Below are 21,609 nucleotides of genomic sequence, written 5' to 3'. Positions count from 1 at the left end.
GAGTCTACTACAGACCTCCCAACCAGGGTGAAGAGCTTGACCAGGAATTCTTGGGTCAGCTCACAGAGGTAGTGAAGGCTAAGGATGTGGTTGTCATGGGGGACCTGAATTTCCCGGACTTCTGCTGGGAAGAGCAGTCAGCCAGGTCTGAACGCTCCCGCAGGTTCTTGGCCAGAGTGCAGGACCCCCATCTAACCCAGGAGGTGCACAGCCCCACCAGGGGGGATGCCTTGTTGGACCTAGTGCTGGCCACGGGTGATGACCTGGTGAGGGGGCTGCGAGTGCTCGACCATCTGGGCGACAGTGATCATCGCCTGCTGGAATTCACCATCCAGCGCAAGGTGGCAAAGGCATGCAGTAAGGCAGCAGCCCTAGATTTTAGGAGGGCAGACTTCAACGAGCTAAGGAGGATAGTTAGAGAAGCGCAGAGGTCCCGGGGGGGAGGGCAGCCAGGTGTCCAAGGAGAGTGGTCACTCCTCAAGGAGACGATCCTCCAAGCCCAAAGGAAGGTAATCCCAACGAGGATCAAAGGGAGCAGGAGAGCACACAAGCCTCTGTGGCTAACCAAAAGAATCCGGGAATGTCTCCTTGCTAAAAAGGAGGCTTATACCCAGTGGAAAGAAGGGGTCATCACCAGGGAGGGCTATTCTGTAGTTGTTCGGGGATGTAGCGGGGCAGTTAGGAAGGCCAAGGCAGAGATGGAACTGGGACTAGCTTCTCATATTAAGGACAATAAGAAGTCTTTTTTTAAATACGTAGGGGGTAAAAAGAAGGTCCCGGGTAATGTGGGTCCCTTGCAGGACGACATGGGTAACTTGGTCGTCACACCAGATGGCAAAGCTAACATGTTTAACGATTTCTTTGCCTCCGTCTTCCTAAGTAGGGACCAGAACAGCCACCTCCCGGCTGGGCCCCCCTCGGGCCCTGGGGGAGGTACACCTGGGCCACGGATTAGCGAGGATTTAGTTAGGGAGCTTCTGGAGGGGATGGATGTATTCAAATCAGCCAGCCCGGATGATCTCCACCCTAGAGTTCTAAAGGAACTGGCCGGGGTCATTGCAAGTCCCCTGGCACAACTTTATGAGCACTCGTGGTGCTCTGGTAAGGTACCGGAGGACTGGAAGAGGGCCAACATGGTCCCCATCTTCAAAAAAGGCAGGAAGGAGGACCCGGGAAACTATAGGCCGGTTAGTCTCACCTCGATCCTAGGCAAGCTGTTCAAGAAAATTATGCTGGCACACATCCAGGAGGGGCCAGCAGGAGACTGCATGCTTAGGGGCAACCAACATGGGTTCATCAGTGGAAGGTCCTGTCAGACCAACCTGGTGGCCTTTTACAATCAGATCACCAGATGGTTAGACGCAGGGGTTGCAGTGGATATAATCTTCCTGGACTTCCGGAAGGCTTTTGACACTGTCTCTCACCCTGTTCTCATTAAGAAACTGGGGAGCTGTGGTGTAGACACCCACACAGTCAAATGGGTCACCAACTGGCTGGAGGGCTGCACCCAGAGGGTGGTAGCAGATGGGTCCTTCTCAGCCTGGAAGGACGTGGGCAGTGGGGTTCCGCAGGGCTTGGTCCTCGGGCCCGCACTGTTCAACATCTTCATCAGCGATTTGGATGAGGGGGTAAAAAGCACCCTGTTCAACTTTGCTGATGACACTAAGATGTGGGGGGACATGGGTACATTGGAAGGATGCAACAGGCTACAATCAGACCTCGACAGGTTACAAGGGTGGGCGGACGAGAATAGGATGGGTTTCAACACAGACAAGTGCAAGGAGATACACCTCGGGAGGAACAACCGGCACCATACCTACAGGTTGGGGAACTCCCCTCTTATCAGCACGGAGGCGGAAAGGGATCTGGGGGTCATCATTGACTTCAAGATGAACATGGGCCGGCAGTGTGGAGAGGCTGTCAGGAAGGCCAACCGCACCTTGGCATGCATCCACAGATGCATCTTGAGCAGGTCCAAGGGGGTGATCCTCCCCCTCTATGCAGCACTGGTCAGGCCGCAGCTGGAGTATTGCATCCAATTCTGGGCACCGCACTTCAAGAGGGATGTTGACAGCATGGAGAGGGTCCAGAGGAGGCCACTCGTATGATCAGGGGACAACAGGGCAGGCCCTATGAGGACAGGCTGCGGGACCTGAACCTGTTCAGCTTCCAAAAGAGAAGGCTGAGGGGGGGGATCTAGTGGCCTGTTATAAACTAGTCAGGGGGGATCAGCAGGCATTGGGGAAGTCACTGTTTCCCCGAGCACCGCCAGGAGTGACCAGGAATGACAGTCACAAGCTGGCAGAGGGTAGATTTAGGTTAGATATCAGGAGGCGCTACTTCACAGTCAGGGCGGCTAGGGTCTGGAACCAGCTTCCAAGAGAAGTGGTGCAGGCTCCTACCCTGGGGGTGTTTAAGAGGAGGTTAGATGAACATCTTGCTGGGGTCATTTGACCCCAGTATTCTTTCCTGCCATGGCAGGGAGGCGGACTAGATGATCTGCTCAGGTCCCTTCTGACCTACAAACTATGAAACTATGAAACTATGAAAAGATGAACTACTTGCCCACATAGTGTGTAACATTGAAAGAAAGCTGTGGAATACATCACAGAGACCAACTCGAGACATCACTTGAAGGACATCACAACTGTGTAAAGCAGAGAGTTACAGATGGCTACATAATGGTCATAAGCCATCAATGACAGGAAGAAGCACCCAGAGGAAGAATAAATGATAAAGCCATACATCTGTACAAAGCAATCAGTAAAGGAAATGGTATTCCTGTCCCACAGGAAATTTTCTAGTGCTTTGGGGATGATATTGAAGGAATGGCAGGAATCTATACAAGACAGCTGGCTGAGGAATAAGTACATGGGGGTGTAAAGTCGAGAATCAGCAGTGATTAACAAGACCATCCCAAGATTCCCCAACAGAGTGATTATATAGATCACTGTGAGGGAGGAAAGGAGCCAACGGGCTTTGAGTCGCCCTGTCCCAGCGCAGTTAGGCGAGTCCGGTGGGTGCAGGTCCAACACGCCGGGCAGAAACTCACTTCTTTTAGGTCCCCAGAAGAAGGAAGGCCCGGAACGAGCAGTGGTGGCATAAAAGGAACGTTGGAGCCGGACAAAGGGGCGGCGGGATAGGAAGGAGCGGGCGGAGGAGCTGCCACCGGAGAAAGCTCCCGAACACGGATGTGAGCCGCCCACGGGGGCTGCAGGACTTTCTGGGGTAAGGATCAACCCCGGCAGAGCTTGGGAACTCGAGCATCTGGTATGGGGAGGCCGTGGACGGTTTGAAGCCGCCAGGAGCGGCCGGGCCAGGTACCGTACACTCCCTAGTAAAGGAGCAAGCCCAACTGGGGAACTGCCATCCTGGCAGGGAGGGGCTGAACAAACTCGGGGAGCCCGAGAGAGGGCTGAAGCACTGGTGGGGAAGTGGGGAGAGGGTCCCAACCCCGAGGCATACAGGAGAAAAGAGGGAAACGGCTGCTGAAGATTGAAGCAGCCCACTGAACCTGTGGAGCTCCTGGCCGTAATCTTTTGTGTTGATCCTTTGTTTCCTTCTATAAACAGATGGGACTGACATCCTGATTGCGTGACCTGCCCAGATAGGCAGTCATGTTCCCGGTGGAATGGGTGAGGGTGCAGGGGAGGAGGATCCCTCAGCGACGTGGGACCCCACACCTGCAGTGAGTCTCGGTTCTGGACTGGCACGCGCCGGACAATCCCAACTGAACCGGAGTCATCAAAGTTGTGGCAGGCGAGTCAGAGGCATGCAGGAGTCCAGGAATGACCCATTGCAGGCGGGGAGCGGTCCCCGAGTGGGAGGTGTCGGGGACTCGAAGCGACACCCCCACAATCACCAAGAACACCCCAACAATGGTAGCTTGCATCTCTGGATGATCTGAAAAACCCTGGAAGATAAACTCAAATACCACAGTGGATTTTTCTCCAGCCATTTTTCTATATATTTTTATGACTGTGTGTTGTAATGAAGTGAGACGTTAAAGAATTTATGGGGTCTAAAAAGGATTACCATGAGCAGATTTATTTTGTAGAAGATTTCTGTGAACTCATCAACATTTAAGCTACAATGGACAGCCTGGAATGTCCAAAAAGCATTTATTTATATGGTTTAACTTTTATTTGTGCAAGAGTTGTCTCCCAAAACTGTTACAGAACTTAACACCAATAAAACAATGTTCACATCTTTTCCAAGGAGCAATTTAGGGGATTTTTTAAGCCAGAGTAATTCACTTAAAATAGGTGTTATTTTCTCCTGTATCAGGTATTTGGAATGGATTTTTCTCATTCAAACTGGGATTAAGTGGCATTCTTTTTATTTTAATGAAAAATCCTAATTTCTGTTCACTGTCAGTGGGAAGCAAGGTTAGCAAAATTATCTCTATGTCTGTCATTGTTGAGATTGTTACCAAAAGCTCAAGTCCTATGTGTGTCTATATCTGAAAGTGGTTGTTGAAAAATTGGAAATGATGCCCAATGGACCAACAATAATGGCTTGGAGTGAAAGCTTTGCTTGGAATGATTGATTTAGGAAGCCCAATCTATATTATCCACCTAAGAGATGACTTGTTTTAATAAGTAGCAAAACAGAAAAATAATAAAAAAATCAAGGAGTTAATTTATTCCCTGACTGGAACTTGAAAATAGGTAAACCCAGACTGGAAATTAGGTGCATTCTTTTTTTCTTTTTTAACCAATTTATAATAATATATGAGTGGAGATGTTCAAGTAAATCTGTATATAAATACACTTTCACACTTCTAGTGGTATGTATGTACATGTGTCCAAGTACATTGGCCCACACTGCGTGTAGTATCAGACAATTAACATTTCTTGCTATGGAATCAGAGGCAGAAGGTTAAACTTTGTTTTGTACTGTCCAGTTAACTCAAATGTAAATGAGTAACAGGACATTCAGGCTAGGCTGCTAAAGGCACCCAGAAGGATGCTCAGTTTACCTCTTTTATCTTGGCTACAGAACTCATATGCCCAGGCTACATAGGCTTCAGTTAACCTTGACCATTCTTAGTGGACTAGGTAGAGTCTGAACACAATTTAAAAAATAAGATTGTCCTTGCAAATATTCTGTTAAATGTATTTTAAAAAGGCAAAGCACAAACAATTTTTACCAGATAGAAATTAGTTCAGACTGGGCTACTACACAAACACTTTTTTCACTCTTAAGTTTAATTGCTGGTGAACTGTTCTTATATTAAAAATCCTGTAGATGGAGGTCCCCAATGGATTCAGAGATGAGACAAAACCTTCCCTCCTGTGAATCTGCACCATCCACATTGTACATTTTGCTTTGACCAGGTTTCAATATTCTACTGCTAACAAAAAAGACAGAATGTAGAACTGCATGTCAATTTAGAAAAGTGCATAGTATAAGAAAGCCCTTTTCTGATCTTCAGTGAGCAGCTTCTGCATGATCCTGCCTGATATTCTTGTGGAAATCATGCCTCCAAATAATTTATTTTTGTATGGCACTGGCAAAGTTCCAAAGTATAAAAGCAAGGCCAATGGTAGCAAGGTGAAAGGCCTGTGCTTCTCTTATGGTGTCTGAGATGTCACCAGTCAATGAATAGCAGAAAATGACAAAAAGTAAAGGACTGAATGTATTCTTATGCAGACTTTGAAAAGCTGATATTTCAGAACAAACATTTAGATGTACCTCTTGCCTGCAGCACACTAATGGCTACAAAGAGCAATAGTTGGCTAAAATGCATAACATATTTATTACCAGTTTGTTCAAAGATGTTTTGACAAAAGTGGTTACTAGAGCATCCTCTTGGATCCCTCTTTGTACCCCACTCAGAAAAACATGAGGGGTGGGAAGAAAGTATGGTGGTTGAGACTGGGTGAGTCCTAGGTTTTCTCCCAGCCTCCACCTTTCCTTAACTTTTTTTATGAAAGCAGGGGGCCTATTTATATGTTAGAGTTTGCAGAGTTTCCATTCCAGAGCTCAGGTGGGAGTTGTAACATCATGCCTGACTGACTCTTGGGATCTAATCCATTAGGCATACTGACACACTACTAAGATTCTCTAGAGACCTTAAAAAAAGTGTGTGTGTGTTGGGGGGGGGGGTGTCTTGTTTCTCCAGTAGGCCAAGACTGAAGAACGTAACAATCCTGTAATATCCACTGTTTTTGGCTTGTGTTGGTTTTGTGGCTCTTGTGAAATTGCTCTCCACATTTCAGTGGTTCATGCTGTTGCCTTGAAAATAGGAATCATGATTCATTCATGGTGGCTTTCCACTGGGCAGCCAAAATGAAAAATTGTCAGGGTGAGAAGAAATACAAGTAAGAGACAGCCTAACTGTGTGGTTGGGAAGAAAGTGGGTAGAGGGTCCTGTGTCTGTGGAGGGGAAAGTGTTTTTAGAGAGTGTCCACAGTGACCGTAGTGCTGGGGGGGTGTGGTGCAGCACAGGTCTGTGGGTGGATGCCCTGGTGTGTTATAGTGTGAACTGTAGGAGAAGGTGGTCAGCTAGTGCTTCTCACCTGGTACCCTGGCCTCCACTGGCAGTTGAGCAGCTCACCCGGGGACTCATCAGGTGGGGCCTGCTGCTGTCACCACCACTACAACTGCTGTTCCCAGTGCCAGGCAGTCTCTGCCCACTGCACCTCTTCCACCCAGGCCTTGTGAAACAGGTCCCCCTGGACCTTGCAGATGTTATTCAGCATGTGAGTTGTGACAATGACCCAGGGGATGTTGGCCTCAGTGACCTCAAGGTGGGCAGTGAGGGAGCACCAGTTTCTCTCCAGTCGGCCAAAGGCACACTCCACAAGGGCATGGATCCACCCAAGGCACCAGTTGAAGTGTGCCTAGTAGGGGTCCACCTGGCTAGTGTAGGGCTGCATAAGGCAGGGAAGGAGCTAGTATGTGAGGTCCCTGATGAGGAGGTGCAGTACCACCACCATACCCAGCTGAAGGTCCAGGACCCCTGGTGCTAAGCACCCATTCTCCACCAGGGCTAGCAGGACAAAATTGTGGAAGTCATTGATGTCATGGGCACTGCCTGTCTAGCTATTGCTCACGTTCATGAAGGTGTTTCAGTGGTCAGTGACAGCCTGGAGCATAATGGAGTGGAAGCCCCATTGACTATAATATGGGCAGTCACCATGAGGTGAGCAAGTGACTGGGTTGTTTATTCTGTCCAGGGCCCCAATGCACTGTGGGAAGTCCAGGGTATGGAACCCCACCACCACTGCCAGGAGGTTCAGCACATCCTGGTGGGCACTGCACTCATCTAGTGGCCTCCTTGACAGTTGCCTTGCCCATGCCATAAGGTGGCTGAGGGAGTGGAAGCTGGTGGCATGGCCACCTTGAGCAGGGCAATGGCCATCCATGTCTCCACAGAGCGGGACCACTGCATGGTGATACCCTGCTGCTCCAGGTGCATGCAGAGCTGCTTGAGGAGCTCCTGGAAGGTGGCCCAGGTTATCCAGAATGACTCAAACCACTTCTTGTTGCCCCAGGGGGTCTGGATGATGCTGGTTGGCTGGGCGGGTCCAGAGGCAGTGGTTTGGAGGCCCAGAAGTGCACAGACAGCTCTGGCAGTGGCATCTAGAAACACATTGTCCATATCCCTTTCAGAGTATGGATGGCAGCATGGAATATGAGTGGCAGCAGTACAGTGGCAGGGGGCCTGGGATGGTGCAGTGAACCTGTCATGGTGCCTGTGCTATGCAGCGGGGCCACCAGGGCCAAGACTGACCTGGGCCACCTGAGTCAGGCAATGTCTAGGTCTTTCTCTGGCATTGCTTTTGAAGCTGGTCCCATGGGCAAGCACAAAGGGAATGTATATAAGACATATTAGACCAAGACGAAGAGAGAAAGTCAGAAGGTATGTGGCTTGGTGAAGTGGTTGCTGGTCTAAATGGGAGGAGGAGGCCCTGGATTTTTTCCTGGAGCCTTGTAAGGCAGAAGTTTCCCTGTTGCATTGCCCTCCAGCCAATCTTTCCAGTGATTAATGCTAAATGTAGCTTTAAAATGAGCACCAGAGGCAGGCCTCAGTAATTTATGACCTGTGGCATGGTGGTTAGAACATTGTGCTTCAAAGTCAGAAAGACCCAGAATCAACCCTGTATTGGAAGAGGAGCACCTAGAATGCTGGTCCTCTGACTTCCCATATGAGTGCCCTAGCCACTCAGCTATTACGGCCAAAGGAAGAGTCTCTTCTTTTTTATATGCCACTGCTGTGCATGTCCAAGGTTTACAAAGACAATTAGGTACATGAATAGGCTAAAAATGCCGTGTAGATGACCAAAGCTAGTCATGTGGCTGACAGAGGAGGAATAGAATAGTACCCTAAATCTCAGCATGGAATCCAGTGGGGACTATGGTAACAAAAGCAATGTTGAGGGTAACCAATAATATGTTTACTGAAAACTCAAGCACACAAAAATGGACAGATCTCAAATTTTTACCCGTCTCTTCCAACTATCAGACCTCATCCCTGATCTTTAGGAGAGGTTATACCAGCAAGAAGGGGGTTCAGTTCTTAGGCCCTGCCAGACCTTCATCTCTTCTGATGCTTCCATTCAAGCACCAATAATTACCAATTGTAATGATGATTTCCAAAATGAGAACACAAACTACTTGCAGATAGAGGGAGATGTCATGTAAGCCACCAAATATCCAGAAGCCAAGGGCTATTGGAAAGAATAGTGAATTGCTCAACTGGCAGGCCAAGGGAAGATTAAGACAATATTAGTTGATGTGCCTGTCTGCTTCTACTAGAGGTCTAATTAACTTCAGTGAAACATTCAAGCAATTTACTTACAAAAAAGATGCTGGTGCTTCCTGAGTCTTTCCCAAGTAAAAGATTGTCCAGAGAACAATGGAGATCAGACTCTGTTAAGTTCTTCTGTGGTTTGGGCCCATCTGATAAGCAAGATCAATGTTAATTGCTACCTCTCTGGAATATCTTTGCTTTGAAAGTCAATATCCTTCAGGGTTCAGCTCCCAGAGGTCAGTCAACCAGTGATGAAGTAAATTTTCCCATTTGAGAACTGAATGGGAATATCCCGGTATCATCAGACTAGAAATAGTTCTTTCTCTTTCACAGATAGATGGGGTAAGGCTGAGCATGAGATAAATAGGATCCAGCATGATGAAGCAGTCATACTCAATACATCTTGGTTTTTATTATTATGAAACAAAGTAGGGAACTCATGAGGCTGCTCAATGCATCACTTCTACCAACCGTTTTTTCTGGGATGGAACTGGTAAGAAATGCATGAGCATCTCAAAGAGGAAATGGTTTCTGTAGCTCTCAGTGGGGACGAGCATAACTTCTAACTATTTAAAAGGGGAGAAAGAGCTGCTGGTTGGGAGTGTCCATCAAGTGTTCTGATTTAACTGTTATATCTGCATGTTCCTACAGCAGTGTAAGTCACCTAATTTGCTCTAGCTGTAATGTTGAATGAAACAGTTTTATTTGCATTCACATAATAAAAATAAATGCCAAGGAGGAGATAAAAATTCCAGAGTTATCCAGCAGAAGCATGTAAGGACACTACAGCAGTGGTCAAAAAAAGCCCATTTCACAGATTTATAATGTTCCAAATTTAAATTTAATTTTACATTTGGTAATTATTCAACTTGATACCCTGTTAATCACTTGTTTTTTTCATTGACTTTGATGGGGCCACAATTTCACCCATTTCCTCATCTAATGTTTATAGGCTATTGTTTTCTTACTTATTTACTACTTTATCTTTTATGTACGCACACACAGGTATGCACACACACAGGTATGCACACACACAGGCACATACAGGATGAGAGACAGAAAGAGGAAAAGGGAGAGGGATTCTAAGCATTTACTGAAAAAGAGAAGATAGCAATTATTGACCCTCAAAAAGATTTTTCTCCCATGCTCTTATTGGTCTCCCTTTTTGGAGCTGATTAGAGGTAGAAGCAGAAACAAGAAACAGCATAAATGAAGTAAACATAAGGCAACCATGCATCCCATGTTCACTAGGATACTCCCATTTTAAACATCTGTTCTGGCCATCACATCAGTTTGTTCAAATGAATGCTTTTGCTGTTTTCAGTGGGATCCCTGGAACAAGTGTTTTAAAAAGGAATATCTCACTGAAAACAGGACTGTCTCCCCATCTTCCACTCTCTGGCATTCTGTAACTACCTCACACCCATCTACTACTCAGATGAAAAAGAAGTTTAAAGGCAACTGAATATGCCAGGGAATAGGACTTTGGGGCAGTGAGTACTATGTCATATTCTGAGATCAGAAAATATGGTGATCACCCTAAATAAACACAATTACTCCATCTGGTGTGAGGATTGAAAGATATGTTGCAGGGAGAAAAGTGTTAAAATGAAAACTCATCTTTTTGCTTTATTTAGGAAGTAAAAAAATCCAAAAGTAATCCAACATTTTTCAAGATCATTTTACATAGAAAGAAAACACTGTGATCTTCATTCCAAAACAGTATATTAAAAAATATACCAGTTCTAAAAGTTGACTTGTTTAGGGTTCCTCCCACTATCCTTGTTCAGCCATTGTGCTTGACAACATTGTTAATCATATTTTTTAAGAGTGAGGGGGCATGCGGGGCAGGAGAATCTTGGGACTTAACTTTTGTTTTTCTTCTTTTATTCTAGATTGTTTTTAACAACATCAATTTGCTTATTCAGTTGGCAGATACATAAATTCAAAGCTCAGAAGGGACAACTGGAATGATCTGGTCTGAAGTCCTGTGGTTGAGCTACAGAACAGAAAACCTTCCCAGTTTTAACTAAAAATAGCAGGCATGGAAAGCATAATCTCCCTCAGTACATATTGTCAAGGATTAATTATTGTGGTCTAGATTCCATTTAATCTATTAGTGCAGACTACAGCAGGCCCCTAGCTGCTTAATGGTTATATGGTACAGGATGTGCTTTTACTCACTTGATCAAAGTATGGGTAAAAGAAGAAGACAGACAAAAAAATGATCACACCAGAGGGCATTGCAATGTGTGAACCATTTTCAGAAAGTTCAAGAAAGATGGGGGGGCAGGCTAAAGGTCACCTAGGGTGCATGTAATGGGTTGATGCTTAGACACAGCTAATTTTTAGACAATGTATAGCCTAAATGTGGAATAAGAATAAACACATTCTTATTAATTAGAGTAGCACCTATTTATATATAGCAAGCAAAAAGTATAAACACCAGGTAAACCTTGGAAATCTTGATCTTCAGACTTGAACTATGAGGCTAAGTACAGGCAGTCAAAAAGCCCAAGGCAGAATCAATTTGAACTCCGCAGGTTAGTCTAAGATGGATAGATTGAACTGATTAGTGGGTAAACAGACATTCATTTTTGATTCACTTGTGTTACAGATTTGAACCGGTTTCTGATCACTTATACCGGTTTATGTATAATTTCTGTTCCTAGCCTTTTGTTGCTGAATAGCCCATCTGCAAGTGAACTAAGATAAAACTTAATCTGAAATGTAGCTGAGAAGGCCTTTTTTCTTAGCAGGCTGGTCACCTTTTAGAGGCTTTTAAAGACTTTAGGGCTCAGAAAAAATAATTTTACATTTTCTCAAATGTTAACAAGATTGGTATTTCTTTAGATGAATGCCCATCTTACAAAGTATAATCATTTGCTTGATATGCCTCACTTGTGCAGTTTGGTCATTTATATTTAAATCTCTATTTCATTATTAACTTTGCTATTAAAATGTACCTACATTTATGTTTGTGAATATCTAGCTTTGGTGAGAGTGGCTCTCCAAACCTTTCTTGCTTCTCAGAATATATGTGAAGGTCAATATTAGGCCTCTAAATAGCTGAGGCACTTAAGGGCAGTTCTAGTCTACCCTGTTCAAGTACCTGAAAATATATCAATGAATCAATTTTTGTAACAAACCATCACAGGCCCTGATGAGCTCTATCCAAGGGTACTGAAGGCACTGGCTGATGTCATTGCACAGCCAGTGGCAAGAATATTTGAACACTCATGGCACATGGACCAGGTCCCCGAAGACTGGAAAAAGGCCAATGTAGTCCCTATTTTCAAGAAGGGGAGGAAGGGGGATCCAGGCAACTACAGGCCAGTGAGTCTCACCTCCATCCTTGGTAAAATCTTTGAAAAGATTATTAAGGCTCATATATGTGAAAGCCCAGCAGGAAAAATTATGCTGAGGGGAAACCAGCACGGGTTTGTAGCAGGTAGATCATGCCTGACTAATCTAGTCTCTTTTTATGACTAGGTTACAAAACACCTGGATGCAGGAGTAGGGGTAGATATTGTTTACTTAGACTTCAGGAAGGCCTTCGATATGGTATCCCACTCCATACTGGTGAACAAATTAAGAGGCTGTGACTTGGATGACTACACAGTCCGGTCAGTGGCAAATTGGCTAGAGGGTCATACTCAGAGAGTGGTGGTAGATGGGTCAATATCAACCTGGAAGGACGTGGGCAGTGGGGTCCTGCAGGGCTTGGTCCTTGGACAGATACTCTTCAATGTCTTCATCAGTGAGTTGGACGAGGGAGTGAAGTGTACTCTGTCCAAGTTTGCGGATGATACAAAACTGGGGAGAAATGGACACACCGGAGGGCAGGGAACAACTACAGGCAGACCTGGACAGGTTGGACAAATGGACAGAAAACAATAGAATGCAATTTAAAAAGGAAAAATGCAAAGTGCTGCACCTAGGGAGAAAAAAATTTCTAGCACACCTACTGCCTAGGAAATGACCCGCTCGGTAGCACAGAAGTGGAAAGGGATCTCAGAGTCCTAGTGGATTCCAAGATGAACATGAGTTGTCAGTGTGACGAAGTCATCAGCAAAGCTAACAGCACTTTATCATGCATCATCAGATGCATGACAAACAGAACCAAGGAGGTGATACTTCCCCTCTATCGGGCACTGGTCAGACTGCAGTTGGAGTACTGCGTCGTTTTGGGCGCCACATTTTAAGAGATATGAGGATAACCTGGAGAGAGTCCAGAGAAGGGTCACTCGTATTGTTAAGGGCTTGTAGGCCAAGCCCTACGAGAAGAGACTAGGGCACCTGGACCTCTTCAGCCTCTGCAAGAGGAGGTTGAGAGGCGACTTTGTGGCTGCCTATAAATTCATCATGGGGACACAGAAAGGAATAGGTGAGGCTCTACTCACCAAGGTGCCCCTGGGGGTTACAAGAAATAATGGCCATAAGATAACAGACAGCAGATTTAGACTGGAAATTATGAAGAACTTCTTCACAGTTAGAGTAGCCAAAATCTGGAATGGGCTCCCAAGGGAAGTGGTGCTCTCCCTTACCCTAGAGGTCTTCAAGAGGAGGTTAGATAAGCATCTGGCTGGGGTCATCTGAACCCAGCACACTTTCCTGCCTATGTAGGGCGCCAGACTCGATGATCTATTGAGGTCTCTACTGTCCCTAACATCTATGAATCTATGAATAATCTTCCCTAAGTCACAAAAAAGAAATGAGGAGGAGGGGGACATACCCATCTTTTGTATTAACTATTTGGCAGGGACTTAAATAGGGTGGAATATAATTTCACTTAGCTGTGTAAGTTCCTTTAGAAGTGTAGGAGATGGAATAGAAACTGACCTGGGACTATTTCCTTTAAAATCAATACCAAAAAGAATTCAAAATTCTGAAAACAAACACAAATTCTGCTACTAGGAAAAGTTAGTATATTTTGAAAACAGAATAAAACAGATTTTCAGATTTTTACTTTTTTTTTTCCTGTGGATGATTTCAAAAATCTTTTTTAAATATTTTGGTGCTCCCCTTCCCCTCCCCCCCCAAGATCTCTGTTCAATGTTTTCATAGCCTTGCTGGATCACAAACTTAACATAATATCTAGGTAGTACTACTATCCTTTAATTGTGATGTCATTATAATATTAATATATTTAATTTTTATAGGTTGGACATGAAGACTCAAAACCTGCCACTCAAATGACCTTCCCACTTTTCTATACAACTGCATTATTTCCCCTTTTTTATTGAGTATTATGCATTATGTGGATGATGTATCGAGGCTATAACAACATTATTCCACTACATCTGAATGTCCATTAAAATCTCTTTTGGGTCAACAAAAAAATCCTTCAGAATAAATTCAGTGCCCCTGTTCACAGCTACACATATTCATAACAGCATCCAGAAAAAAATGGCTGGAGAAAACTTCACTGTGGTGTCTGAGTTTATCCTCCTGGGATTCTCTAATCATCCAGGGCTGCAAGTTGCTATTTTTGTGTTGTTCCTAGTGATCTATATTATAACCCTTGTGGGGAATCTTGGGATGATCATATTAGTCAGGATTGACTCCCAACTTCACAACCCCATGTACTTCTTCCTCAGCCATCTGTCTTTTATAGATTTTTGCCATTCCTCCAATATCATCCCCAAAGCACTGTCAAATTTCCTTTTGGGTAGGAAAGCCATTCCCTACATTGGGTGTATTGTGCAATTGTACCTCTTTATTGCTTTAACTACCTCTGAATGTTTCCTCTTGGCAATGATGGCATATGACCGCTATGTGGCCATTTGTAATCCATTGCTTTACACAGTTGTGATGTCCCAGAAGTGCTGTGTCAAGATGATAGCTGTTGTGTATGCTGCAGGCTTCTTCAATTCAGTGATACATACCACCTTAACACACAGATTATATTTCTGCCAATTCAATGTCATTGATCATTTCTTCTGTGAGTTGCCCTCATTACTTAAGCTTTCATGCTCTGAAACTCACATGAGTAAAATTTTAATGGTCATGAGCGTTGGGTTTAATATATCAGGATCCATCCTGATAATCTTGAGCTCTTACACTTATATCCTCTTCACTATCCTGAAACTCCGCTCCACTGCAGGCAGCTGCAAAGCCTTTTCCACCTGTGCCTCCCACTTGATGGTTGTCACCATCTTCTATGGTACTGGTATGTTTACTTACTTCCAACTGAATTCAGAATACTCACAGGATCAAGATAAAGTAGCCTCAGTGTTTTACACAATAGTGACCCCCATGTTGAACCCTGTGATATACAGCCTGAAGAACAAGGAGGTGAAAAATGCCCTGAAAAGAGTGATGGGCAGAAAAATGTTTTCACATTTTCTTTGACAATAAATATTCAACTGATAGTCTATTTAACTATGGAGACTATACAGACAAATGCACTGCCCATATTGCTTGTATGTAAAAGTTAAGAACAAGTCCTCAAGGAACCTACTCTAAAGGAGAACAAAGTGATCAGGAACAGCCAGCTCTCTCTCCCTCTCATTTGCCGTGCATTTCTGGCTTGCTCACTCACGCTCTCTCTCTCTCTCTCTCCCTCTTTGCAACCTTCTGGCTGGCTGTGATTGGCTCACATGATCCAACTCCATCCCTTTTTTTCTCTCTCTCTCCCCCACTCACCATAACCTACTGGAGAGCTGTGACTGGCCAATGACAAATGGATGTACAGATAGCGAGAACAAGAGTGAGCAGTCAGGAACAGCCAGCTTTCTCTCCCTCTCTTTTGCCATGATCTTCTGGCTTGCTTACTCTCGCTCTCGCTCTTTCTCTCTCTATATATATATCTCCTTTTCACTTGCCACACCCTTCTGACTACCTGTGATTGGCTCACACAATCTCACTCCATCATTTTCTCTCTTTCTTTAGCTCACCATACCTTTCTGAATAGCTGTGATTGGCCAATGACAGCTGGATGTAGCAAGAGACAGAGACAGAGGAAGGACTTGAGAAACACTATGTGAGCCAATAACAGCTAGCCAGAAGATTGTGGTGAGAAAGAGAGAGACAGTGAGAAAGAGTGTCCGTTGTGCATGAGCACACATTTGCTCACTTGCTCGCACTCTCTCTCTCTCTTACTTGGTGCAGTGTTCTTGTTTACTGTAATTGGGTCACACACTCTCAATCCATCCCTTTCTCTCTCTGTCTTGTTCACTGTAACCCTCTGGAAAGCTGAGACTGTCAGGGGTCTGAGTCCATGAAGACAGTTTGCTTTAAGTGGTCCCAGGGATAACTGTTCTTTTGGCATGGTTTATTATTCACCGAGGTGTTGGGGTTTAAAGCCCACTTTATAGAAATGGAAGGCTCCTCCCTAGCTTGCTCTTGTGTCCATATGGCTGAGGGCAGGCAAAACTTAGGGGAATCCTCCAGGATTGGGACTGCACATAGGATGCCTGCCAAAAGACTGTGGAAATATATGAAGCCCCTGGTGGGGGTGGAAGATGTTTGCTGGTGGTAGAGCCACTTATGCTTCTGGACTGACTCACAGATTTGGACTTGATTTGGCTGATTTGGCTTAGAATACCAATATTTTTTTTTAAAAGGCCAATCACAATTAGCAAGAAGGTCACAATGAGAGAGGGAGAGCAAGAGCAAGGGATACAGAAATAGCATTTGAACCAATCACAGCAACCAGGAGGCTTGGGGAGAGAGAGAGAGAGAGAGATGGGGGGTTGGGGTTACTCTCCATCCCTTGCTTTCTCTCTATCTGTCTGTCACTCACTGCTATCCTCTGTGATTGGCTCACACACTTGCTCTCTTTTTCATTCACTTTCTCTCTCTCTCTCTATCTTACTAAAATCAGCTGTGATTGGCCAATCACAGCTATTCAGACGGTCAAGGCAAGTGAAAGGGAGTGAGAGGGAGAGGGAAACGGATAGAGAGAGATTGTCTGAACCAATCACAACAACCAAGTGGGTTGCAGGGAGTGTGAGAATGAAAGTGAGAGAGTCGCTCTCTATCCCTTTCTTTCTCATCCCTCTCTGTCTCTCACTTACCATGACTCTCTGGCTTACACTGATTGGCTTTATCTCCCTCCTTTATTCTCTCTCTCTCACTGCATCCAGCTGTGCTTGACAAAATCACGGCTAGCGAGATGGTCAAGGGAAGTGAGAGAGAGAGAAAGGGATGGAGAGAGACACGGAGAGACTGTGTGACCAGTCACAGCAACCATGACTGGAGTGGGGATGGAGAGAGAGAGAGAGGGTTGCTCTCTATCTCCAGCCCCCTTCTGGCATGCTGTGACTGATTCTCTCTCTCTCTCTCTCTCTCTCTCTCTCTCTCTCTCATTGGAACCAGCTGTATTTGGCCAATCACAGCAAGCCAGAAGATCAAGGCAAATGAGAGAGAACATGTGAGCCATTCACAGTAAACAAGAAGGGTGAGGGGAAGGAGAGAGAGACAGAGAGAGAGATGGGTGGTTGTTCTCCATCCATTTCTCTCTTCCCCTCTATCTGTCTGTAGCTCCCCATGATCCCCTGGCTTGCTGTGATTGGCTATTCATCTGAGCCATTGAACATCTGACCCAGCGCATCAGGCAAGACCCCATGATGAGTGGGGTCCAGATCCCCGGTAGAAGCAAGGAAGATACCAGGATCCTGACCTACATGGACCACCTGAATATTCTGTGCAAGAATAAGTATTCAGTAAAAAGAATCCTGTGGCACACACAGGTCTATGAAGTGGCAGCAGGAGCCAAACTCAACATGAGCAGGAATAATTGCCTGGCAATGGGTGAGCTTGGGGAACTGGAGTCCTTGGGGGTCTTTGGTCCCTGTTAAGGGGTCAAGATCCTTGGGGTGGAGTTCAACCCTGAGCTGAGTAGAAGGATGGCTTTGGAGAAGAAGGAGGCCAAAGTCAAGCAGAGGTTGGGTCTATGGCATGCATCCCCCCTCTCCATGCAGGGGCGGGGTGGGTGCATAGTGCTCATGAAAGCGGTGTTGCTACCAGTGCTTCCGTACACTATACTGGTCTTTCCCCCTCCAAAGCATATCATCCACAGAATCCAGAAAGCCATGTGTGTCTTCTTCTGGGGATCCAGAGGGGAGAAGGTGGCACAAAAAAACCCTGTATGAGAAGAAACAGACCAGGGGCAGGGGGATGATAGACATCCTCCTGTTCCTGCAGGCAAGGTACACAAGCCAGATCTGCAGGCTGGTGACCAGTGCATAGACCAAAACAGCCTGTTTCATCAGGTATTGTTCAGGTCCCCTCTTGAGACAGTGGCAGGGTGGACACATCAACAAATGGGAAACCTTGGACCAATCCCTGGTTCTATAGGGTTCTGAATGAGTTCCACAGCAAGTACAAGAGCAAGGCTACAGAATGAAAGCCCAATTACTGTCCATCTATAGGAAGATACAGATGGTGGTCAGAGCCACAAGGACCTATGAAAGGACCACAGAGACTAGCTCACTGTGCACTACCAGTGAGGGTGTGAAGACGCAGAGAGGGGCAAGAGACTCGACCCAACTGCCCCAGGGAAATCTACCAAGGTGAAAACAGAGACCCTCAACCACCTCCTATGGCTCTGTCCATACACGAAGGGGGTATGGGAAAAGGTTAACTGGCTCCACAAAGAAGCTGATAACAAAGGATATGGTGCTGTACAGACACCTTGCTAAACATCAGGGGTCTCTGACAGCCTGCTTCGACTAGTTCATGTCCTGCATCAAGAACACCCTGTGGAAATGAACACATGGAATTCAAGGAAATGGCTGGACTTTAAGAGGGCCATCAACACTGTCTCTCACCCTATTCTCATTAAAAAAAACTAGGAGACTGTGGCATTGACACAGTCAAATGGGTCACTAGTTGGCTGGAGGACCACACCCAGAGAGTAGTGGTGGATGGGTCTTATTCAACCTGGAGAGATGTGGACAGTAGGGTTCTGCAGGGCTCAGTCCTTGGGCCTGCACTGTTCAACATCTTCATCAGCAACTTGTACGGGTGTGTAAAAAGCACCCTGTTCAAATTCACAAATGACACTAAAATGTGGGGGGAAGTGGGCACACTAGAAGGAAGTAATAGGCTACAATCAGACCTAGACAGGTTACAGGGGTGGGCGGATGAGAACAGGATGGGTTTCAACACTGACAAGTGCAAGGTGCTGCACGTGGGGAGGAAGAACCAGCAGCATACCTACAGGCTGGGGAACTCCCTTCTCATCAGGGCAGAGGCAGAAAAGGATCTTGGAGTCATAACTGATGCCAAAATGAACATGGGCCGACACTGGGGATGTGGTCAGGAAGGCCAATTGTACGTTGTCATGCATCCACAAATGCATCTCAAGCAGGTCCGAGGAGGTGATCTTCCCCCTCTATGCGACACTGGTCAGGTCACAGTTGGAGTACTGCATCCAGTTCTGGGCGCCACACTTCAGGAGGGATGTGGACAACATCAAGAGGGTCCAGAGGAGGGCCACTCGCATGATCAGGGGGCAGCAGGGCAGGCTCTATGAGGGGAGGCTAAGGGACCTGAACCTGTTCAGCCTCCACAAGAGAAAAGGCTGAGGGGGGACCTAGTGGCTGTTTACAAACTAGTCAGGGGGGACCAGTAGGCATTGGGAGAGTCCCTGTTCCCCTGAGCACTGCCAGGAGTGACCAGGTAGATTCAGGCTAGATATCAAGAGATGCTGCTTCACAGTCAGGGTGGCTAGGAGCTGGAACCAACTTCTAAGAGATGTGGTGCAGGATCCTACCCTGGGGGGTCTTTAAGGGGAGGTTGGATGAACACCTTGCTGGGGTTGTTTCACCCCAGTACTCTTTCCTGCCATGGAGGGGGTTGGACTTGATGACCTGCTTAGGTCCCTTCCAACCCTACCAACTATGAAACTTATGAAATTATGAAACAGACTGTATTAAAATGTTTCTGTGTTAACTCCAGTCCTACTACTAGAAATAGCTGGGAAAGGACAGAGAAAATACAGTGAACTCCACCTGGCAAAGGGACACTAGGCACAGGCTGTTCAAAGACTACCCTAGAGGGAGAGTGGACAGGGATAACTAAGAGGACAGATAACCAACCAGACCTGGAGACAGCAACAATGACAGCAGCAGTGGAAGCAATAGCTATAGTGACAGCAACAGTGACAACATTGAGTGAACTGAGAATGTAAACCCCAGAATTGGGGCTAGGAGTAAGAGACTGCAACTGGGTTTTGGAAAGGACTGTGGATGGCTGCGTGGGAACATGGGTCCATGGGTCTGTTTATTGTAATGGGCATGCGGGCTTTAAATGTGGTTTACCGTGTGTGAAGAAAAGCTTTTGCTTGATACTCTGTGTGTGTGTGTGTGTGTGTGTGTATATATTTTTTTTAATAAATCTCCTGTGATTGGCAGTTACAGCTAGTGACAAGTTCAAAGTGTGTGTGAGAGAGAGAAAGAGAAAGGAAGAGGGTCTCTCGCTCTCTTCTCTCTCTCTCTCTCTTTCTGTCTTTCACTTGTCACAACCCCATGGGCTTGTTGTGATTGGCTTACACACTACTCTCTCTCTTTTGCTTACTCTTCCTCTCTTTCTGTCATTGGAACCAGCTGTATTTACCAGATTTTGTTTTGTGTGTGTGTGTAGCAAGTGGGGCGGATATTGTAATGGGTCCAGGTGGCCAGTGGGCCTTTGTACAGGTGCATGGGCTGCACGGGTGCAGTTTTTGTAACAGGTCATGGTTTTTCTTTGTGGAGTGATACTCGAAGTGTAGATATATATAACCTCATATAGATAGATATTTCTCCCCCAGAAAAAAATTGGCCAATCACAACAAGCCAAAAGATCAAGGCAAGTGAGAGAGAGAGCATGTGAGCCAATCACAGCAACTGAGAATGGTGAGGGGAAGCAGAGAGAGATGGGTGGTTGCTCTAAATCCCTTTTTCTCTCCCCTTCTCTCTGTCTCTTGCTCCCTGTGGCCCCCTTACTCACTGTGATTGGCTAACATGCTCTCTCTTTTTCATTTTCTCCCTTTTCTTCTCACTGCAACCAGCTCTGATTAGCCAATCACAACTAGCAAGGAGGTCAAGGCAAATGAGAGAGAGAGAGAGAGAGAGAGCTCTCTAAGGGATCTCAGAGCTGTGCATGTTACAGAAGATACTGGTCCTGACAATGCTGCTGCTTACAGCACGTGCTAACTTCAACAATGACTTCACATTCCTTACCAAATTGTAATGTGTAAGCATACCCCAAGTGTAGGGCACTCTGGCTTGCTTTAGAAACAGGGGAGTATCAGGGACTACATTAGGACTGTAAGAGCATCTAGGAAGAAGTGGAAGCAGGCAGGAAGCAGGGACAGGGTACATCTAGCCATACAGAGAGACAAGTTGGAAGGAAACCCCAAGAGTTGCTTTGGGTAAAAGAGCCCTGTGGACAAACAGCTTTCTAGACTCATAATAGGAGAACACACATGCCCCCAGAGAGCAACAGAATATCACTTCCATTTTGCACATCCACATAATCTTTTGGGAGCCCAGATATTTAGGCATCTAAGGTAAATAAAATAATTCCACACTTAAACAACCAGGAGAGGAATAGAATGCCACCATTACCCAGTGACGTGAAGTTGGATTTGGTGCCTGCTGATGTTCTGTAATGAAGAAGTAAAATGGAGCTTTTATCACAGTAAGATTAGTACAACTATAAAAGAATGTTAAACAACATGTTGCACATAGGTATCTAAATCAATAAATCAAGGAATATTATAAAAATAGAGTGGGAAGGGACCTCAGGAGGTCATCTAGTCCAATCCTCTGCTTATAGCAGGACCATTCCTAACTGTATCATCCCAGCCAGGGCTCTGTCTACCCAGATCTTGAAAACCTCCAAGGATGGAGAGTCCA

The 21,609-nt window shown here is 45.7% G+C and overlaps 1 protein-coding gene across 1 annotated transcript; it reads left to right on the top strand.

Annotated features, from left to right (window-relative positions):
* The first annotated feature begins 14,164 nt into the window (after window positions 1–14,164).
* LOC149871153 (olfactory receptor 5F1-like) lies at window positions 14,165–15,115 on the top strand. The gene has a single exon (XM_090034844.1). It carries the CDS (start codon window positions 14,171–14,173, stop codon window positions 15,113–15,115), a length of 945 nt encoding a protein of 314 aa, XP_089890970.1. The 5' UTR covers window positions 14,165–14,170.
* The last annotated feature ends 6,494 nt before the right edge of the window (window positions 15,116–21,609 follow it).

Source organism: Crocodylus siamensis, chromosome 2 (genome assembly GCF_052110815.1).
Source record: "Crocodylus siamensis isolate JL-2025a chromosome 2, ASM5211081v1, whole genome shotgun sequence".
Lineage (NCBI taxonomy): Eukaryota > Metazoa > Chordata > Crocodylia > Crocodylidae > Crocodylus > Crocodylus siamensis.
This window is presented reverse-complemented; position numbering and strand designations above follow the sequence as displayed.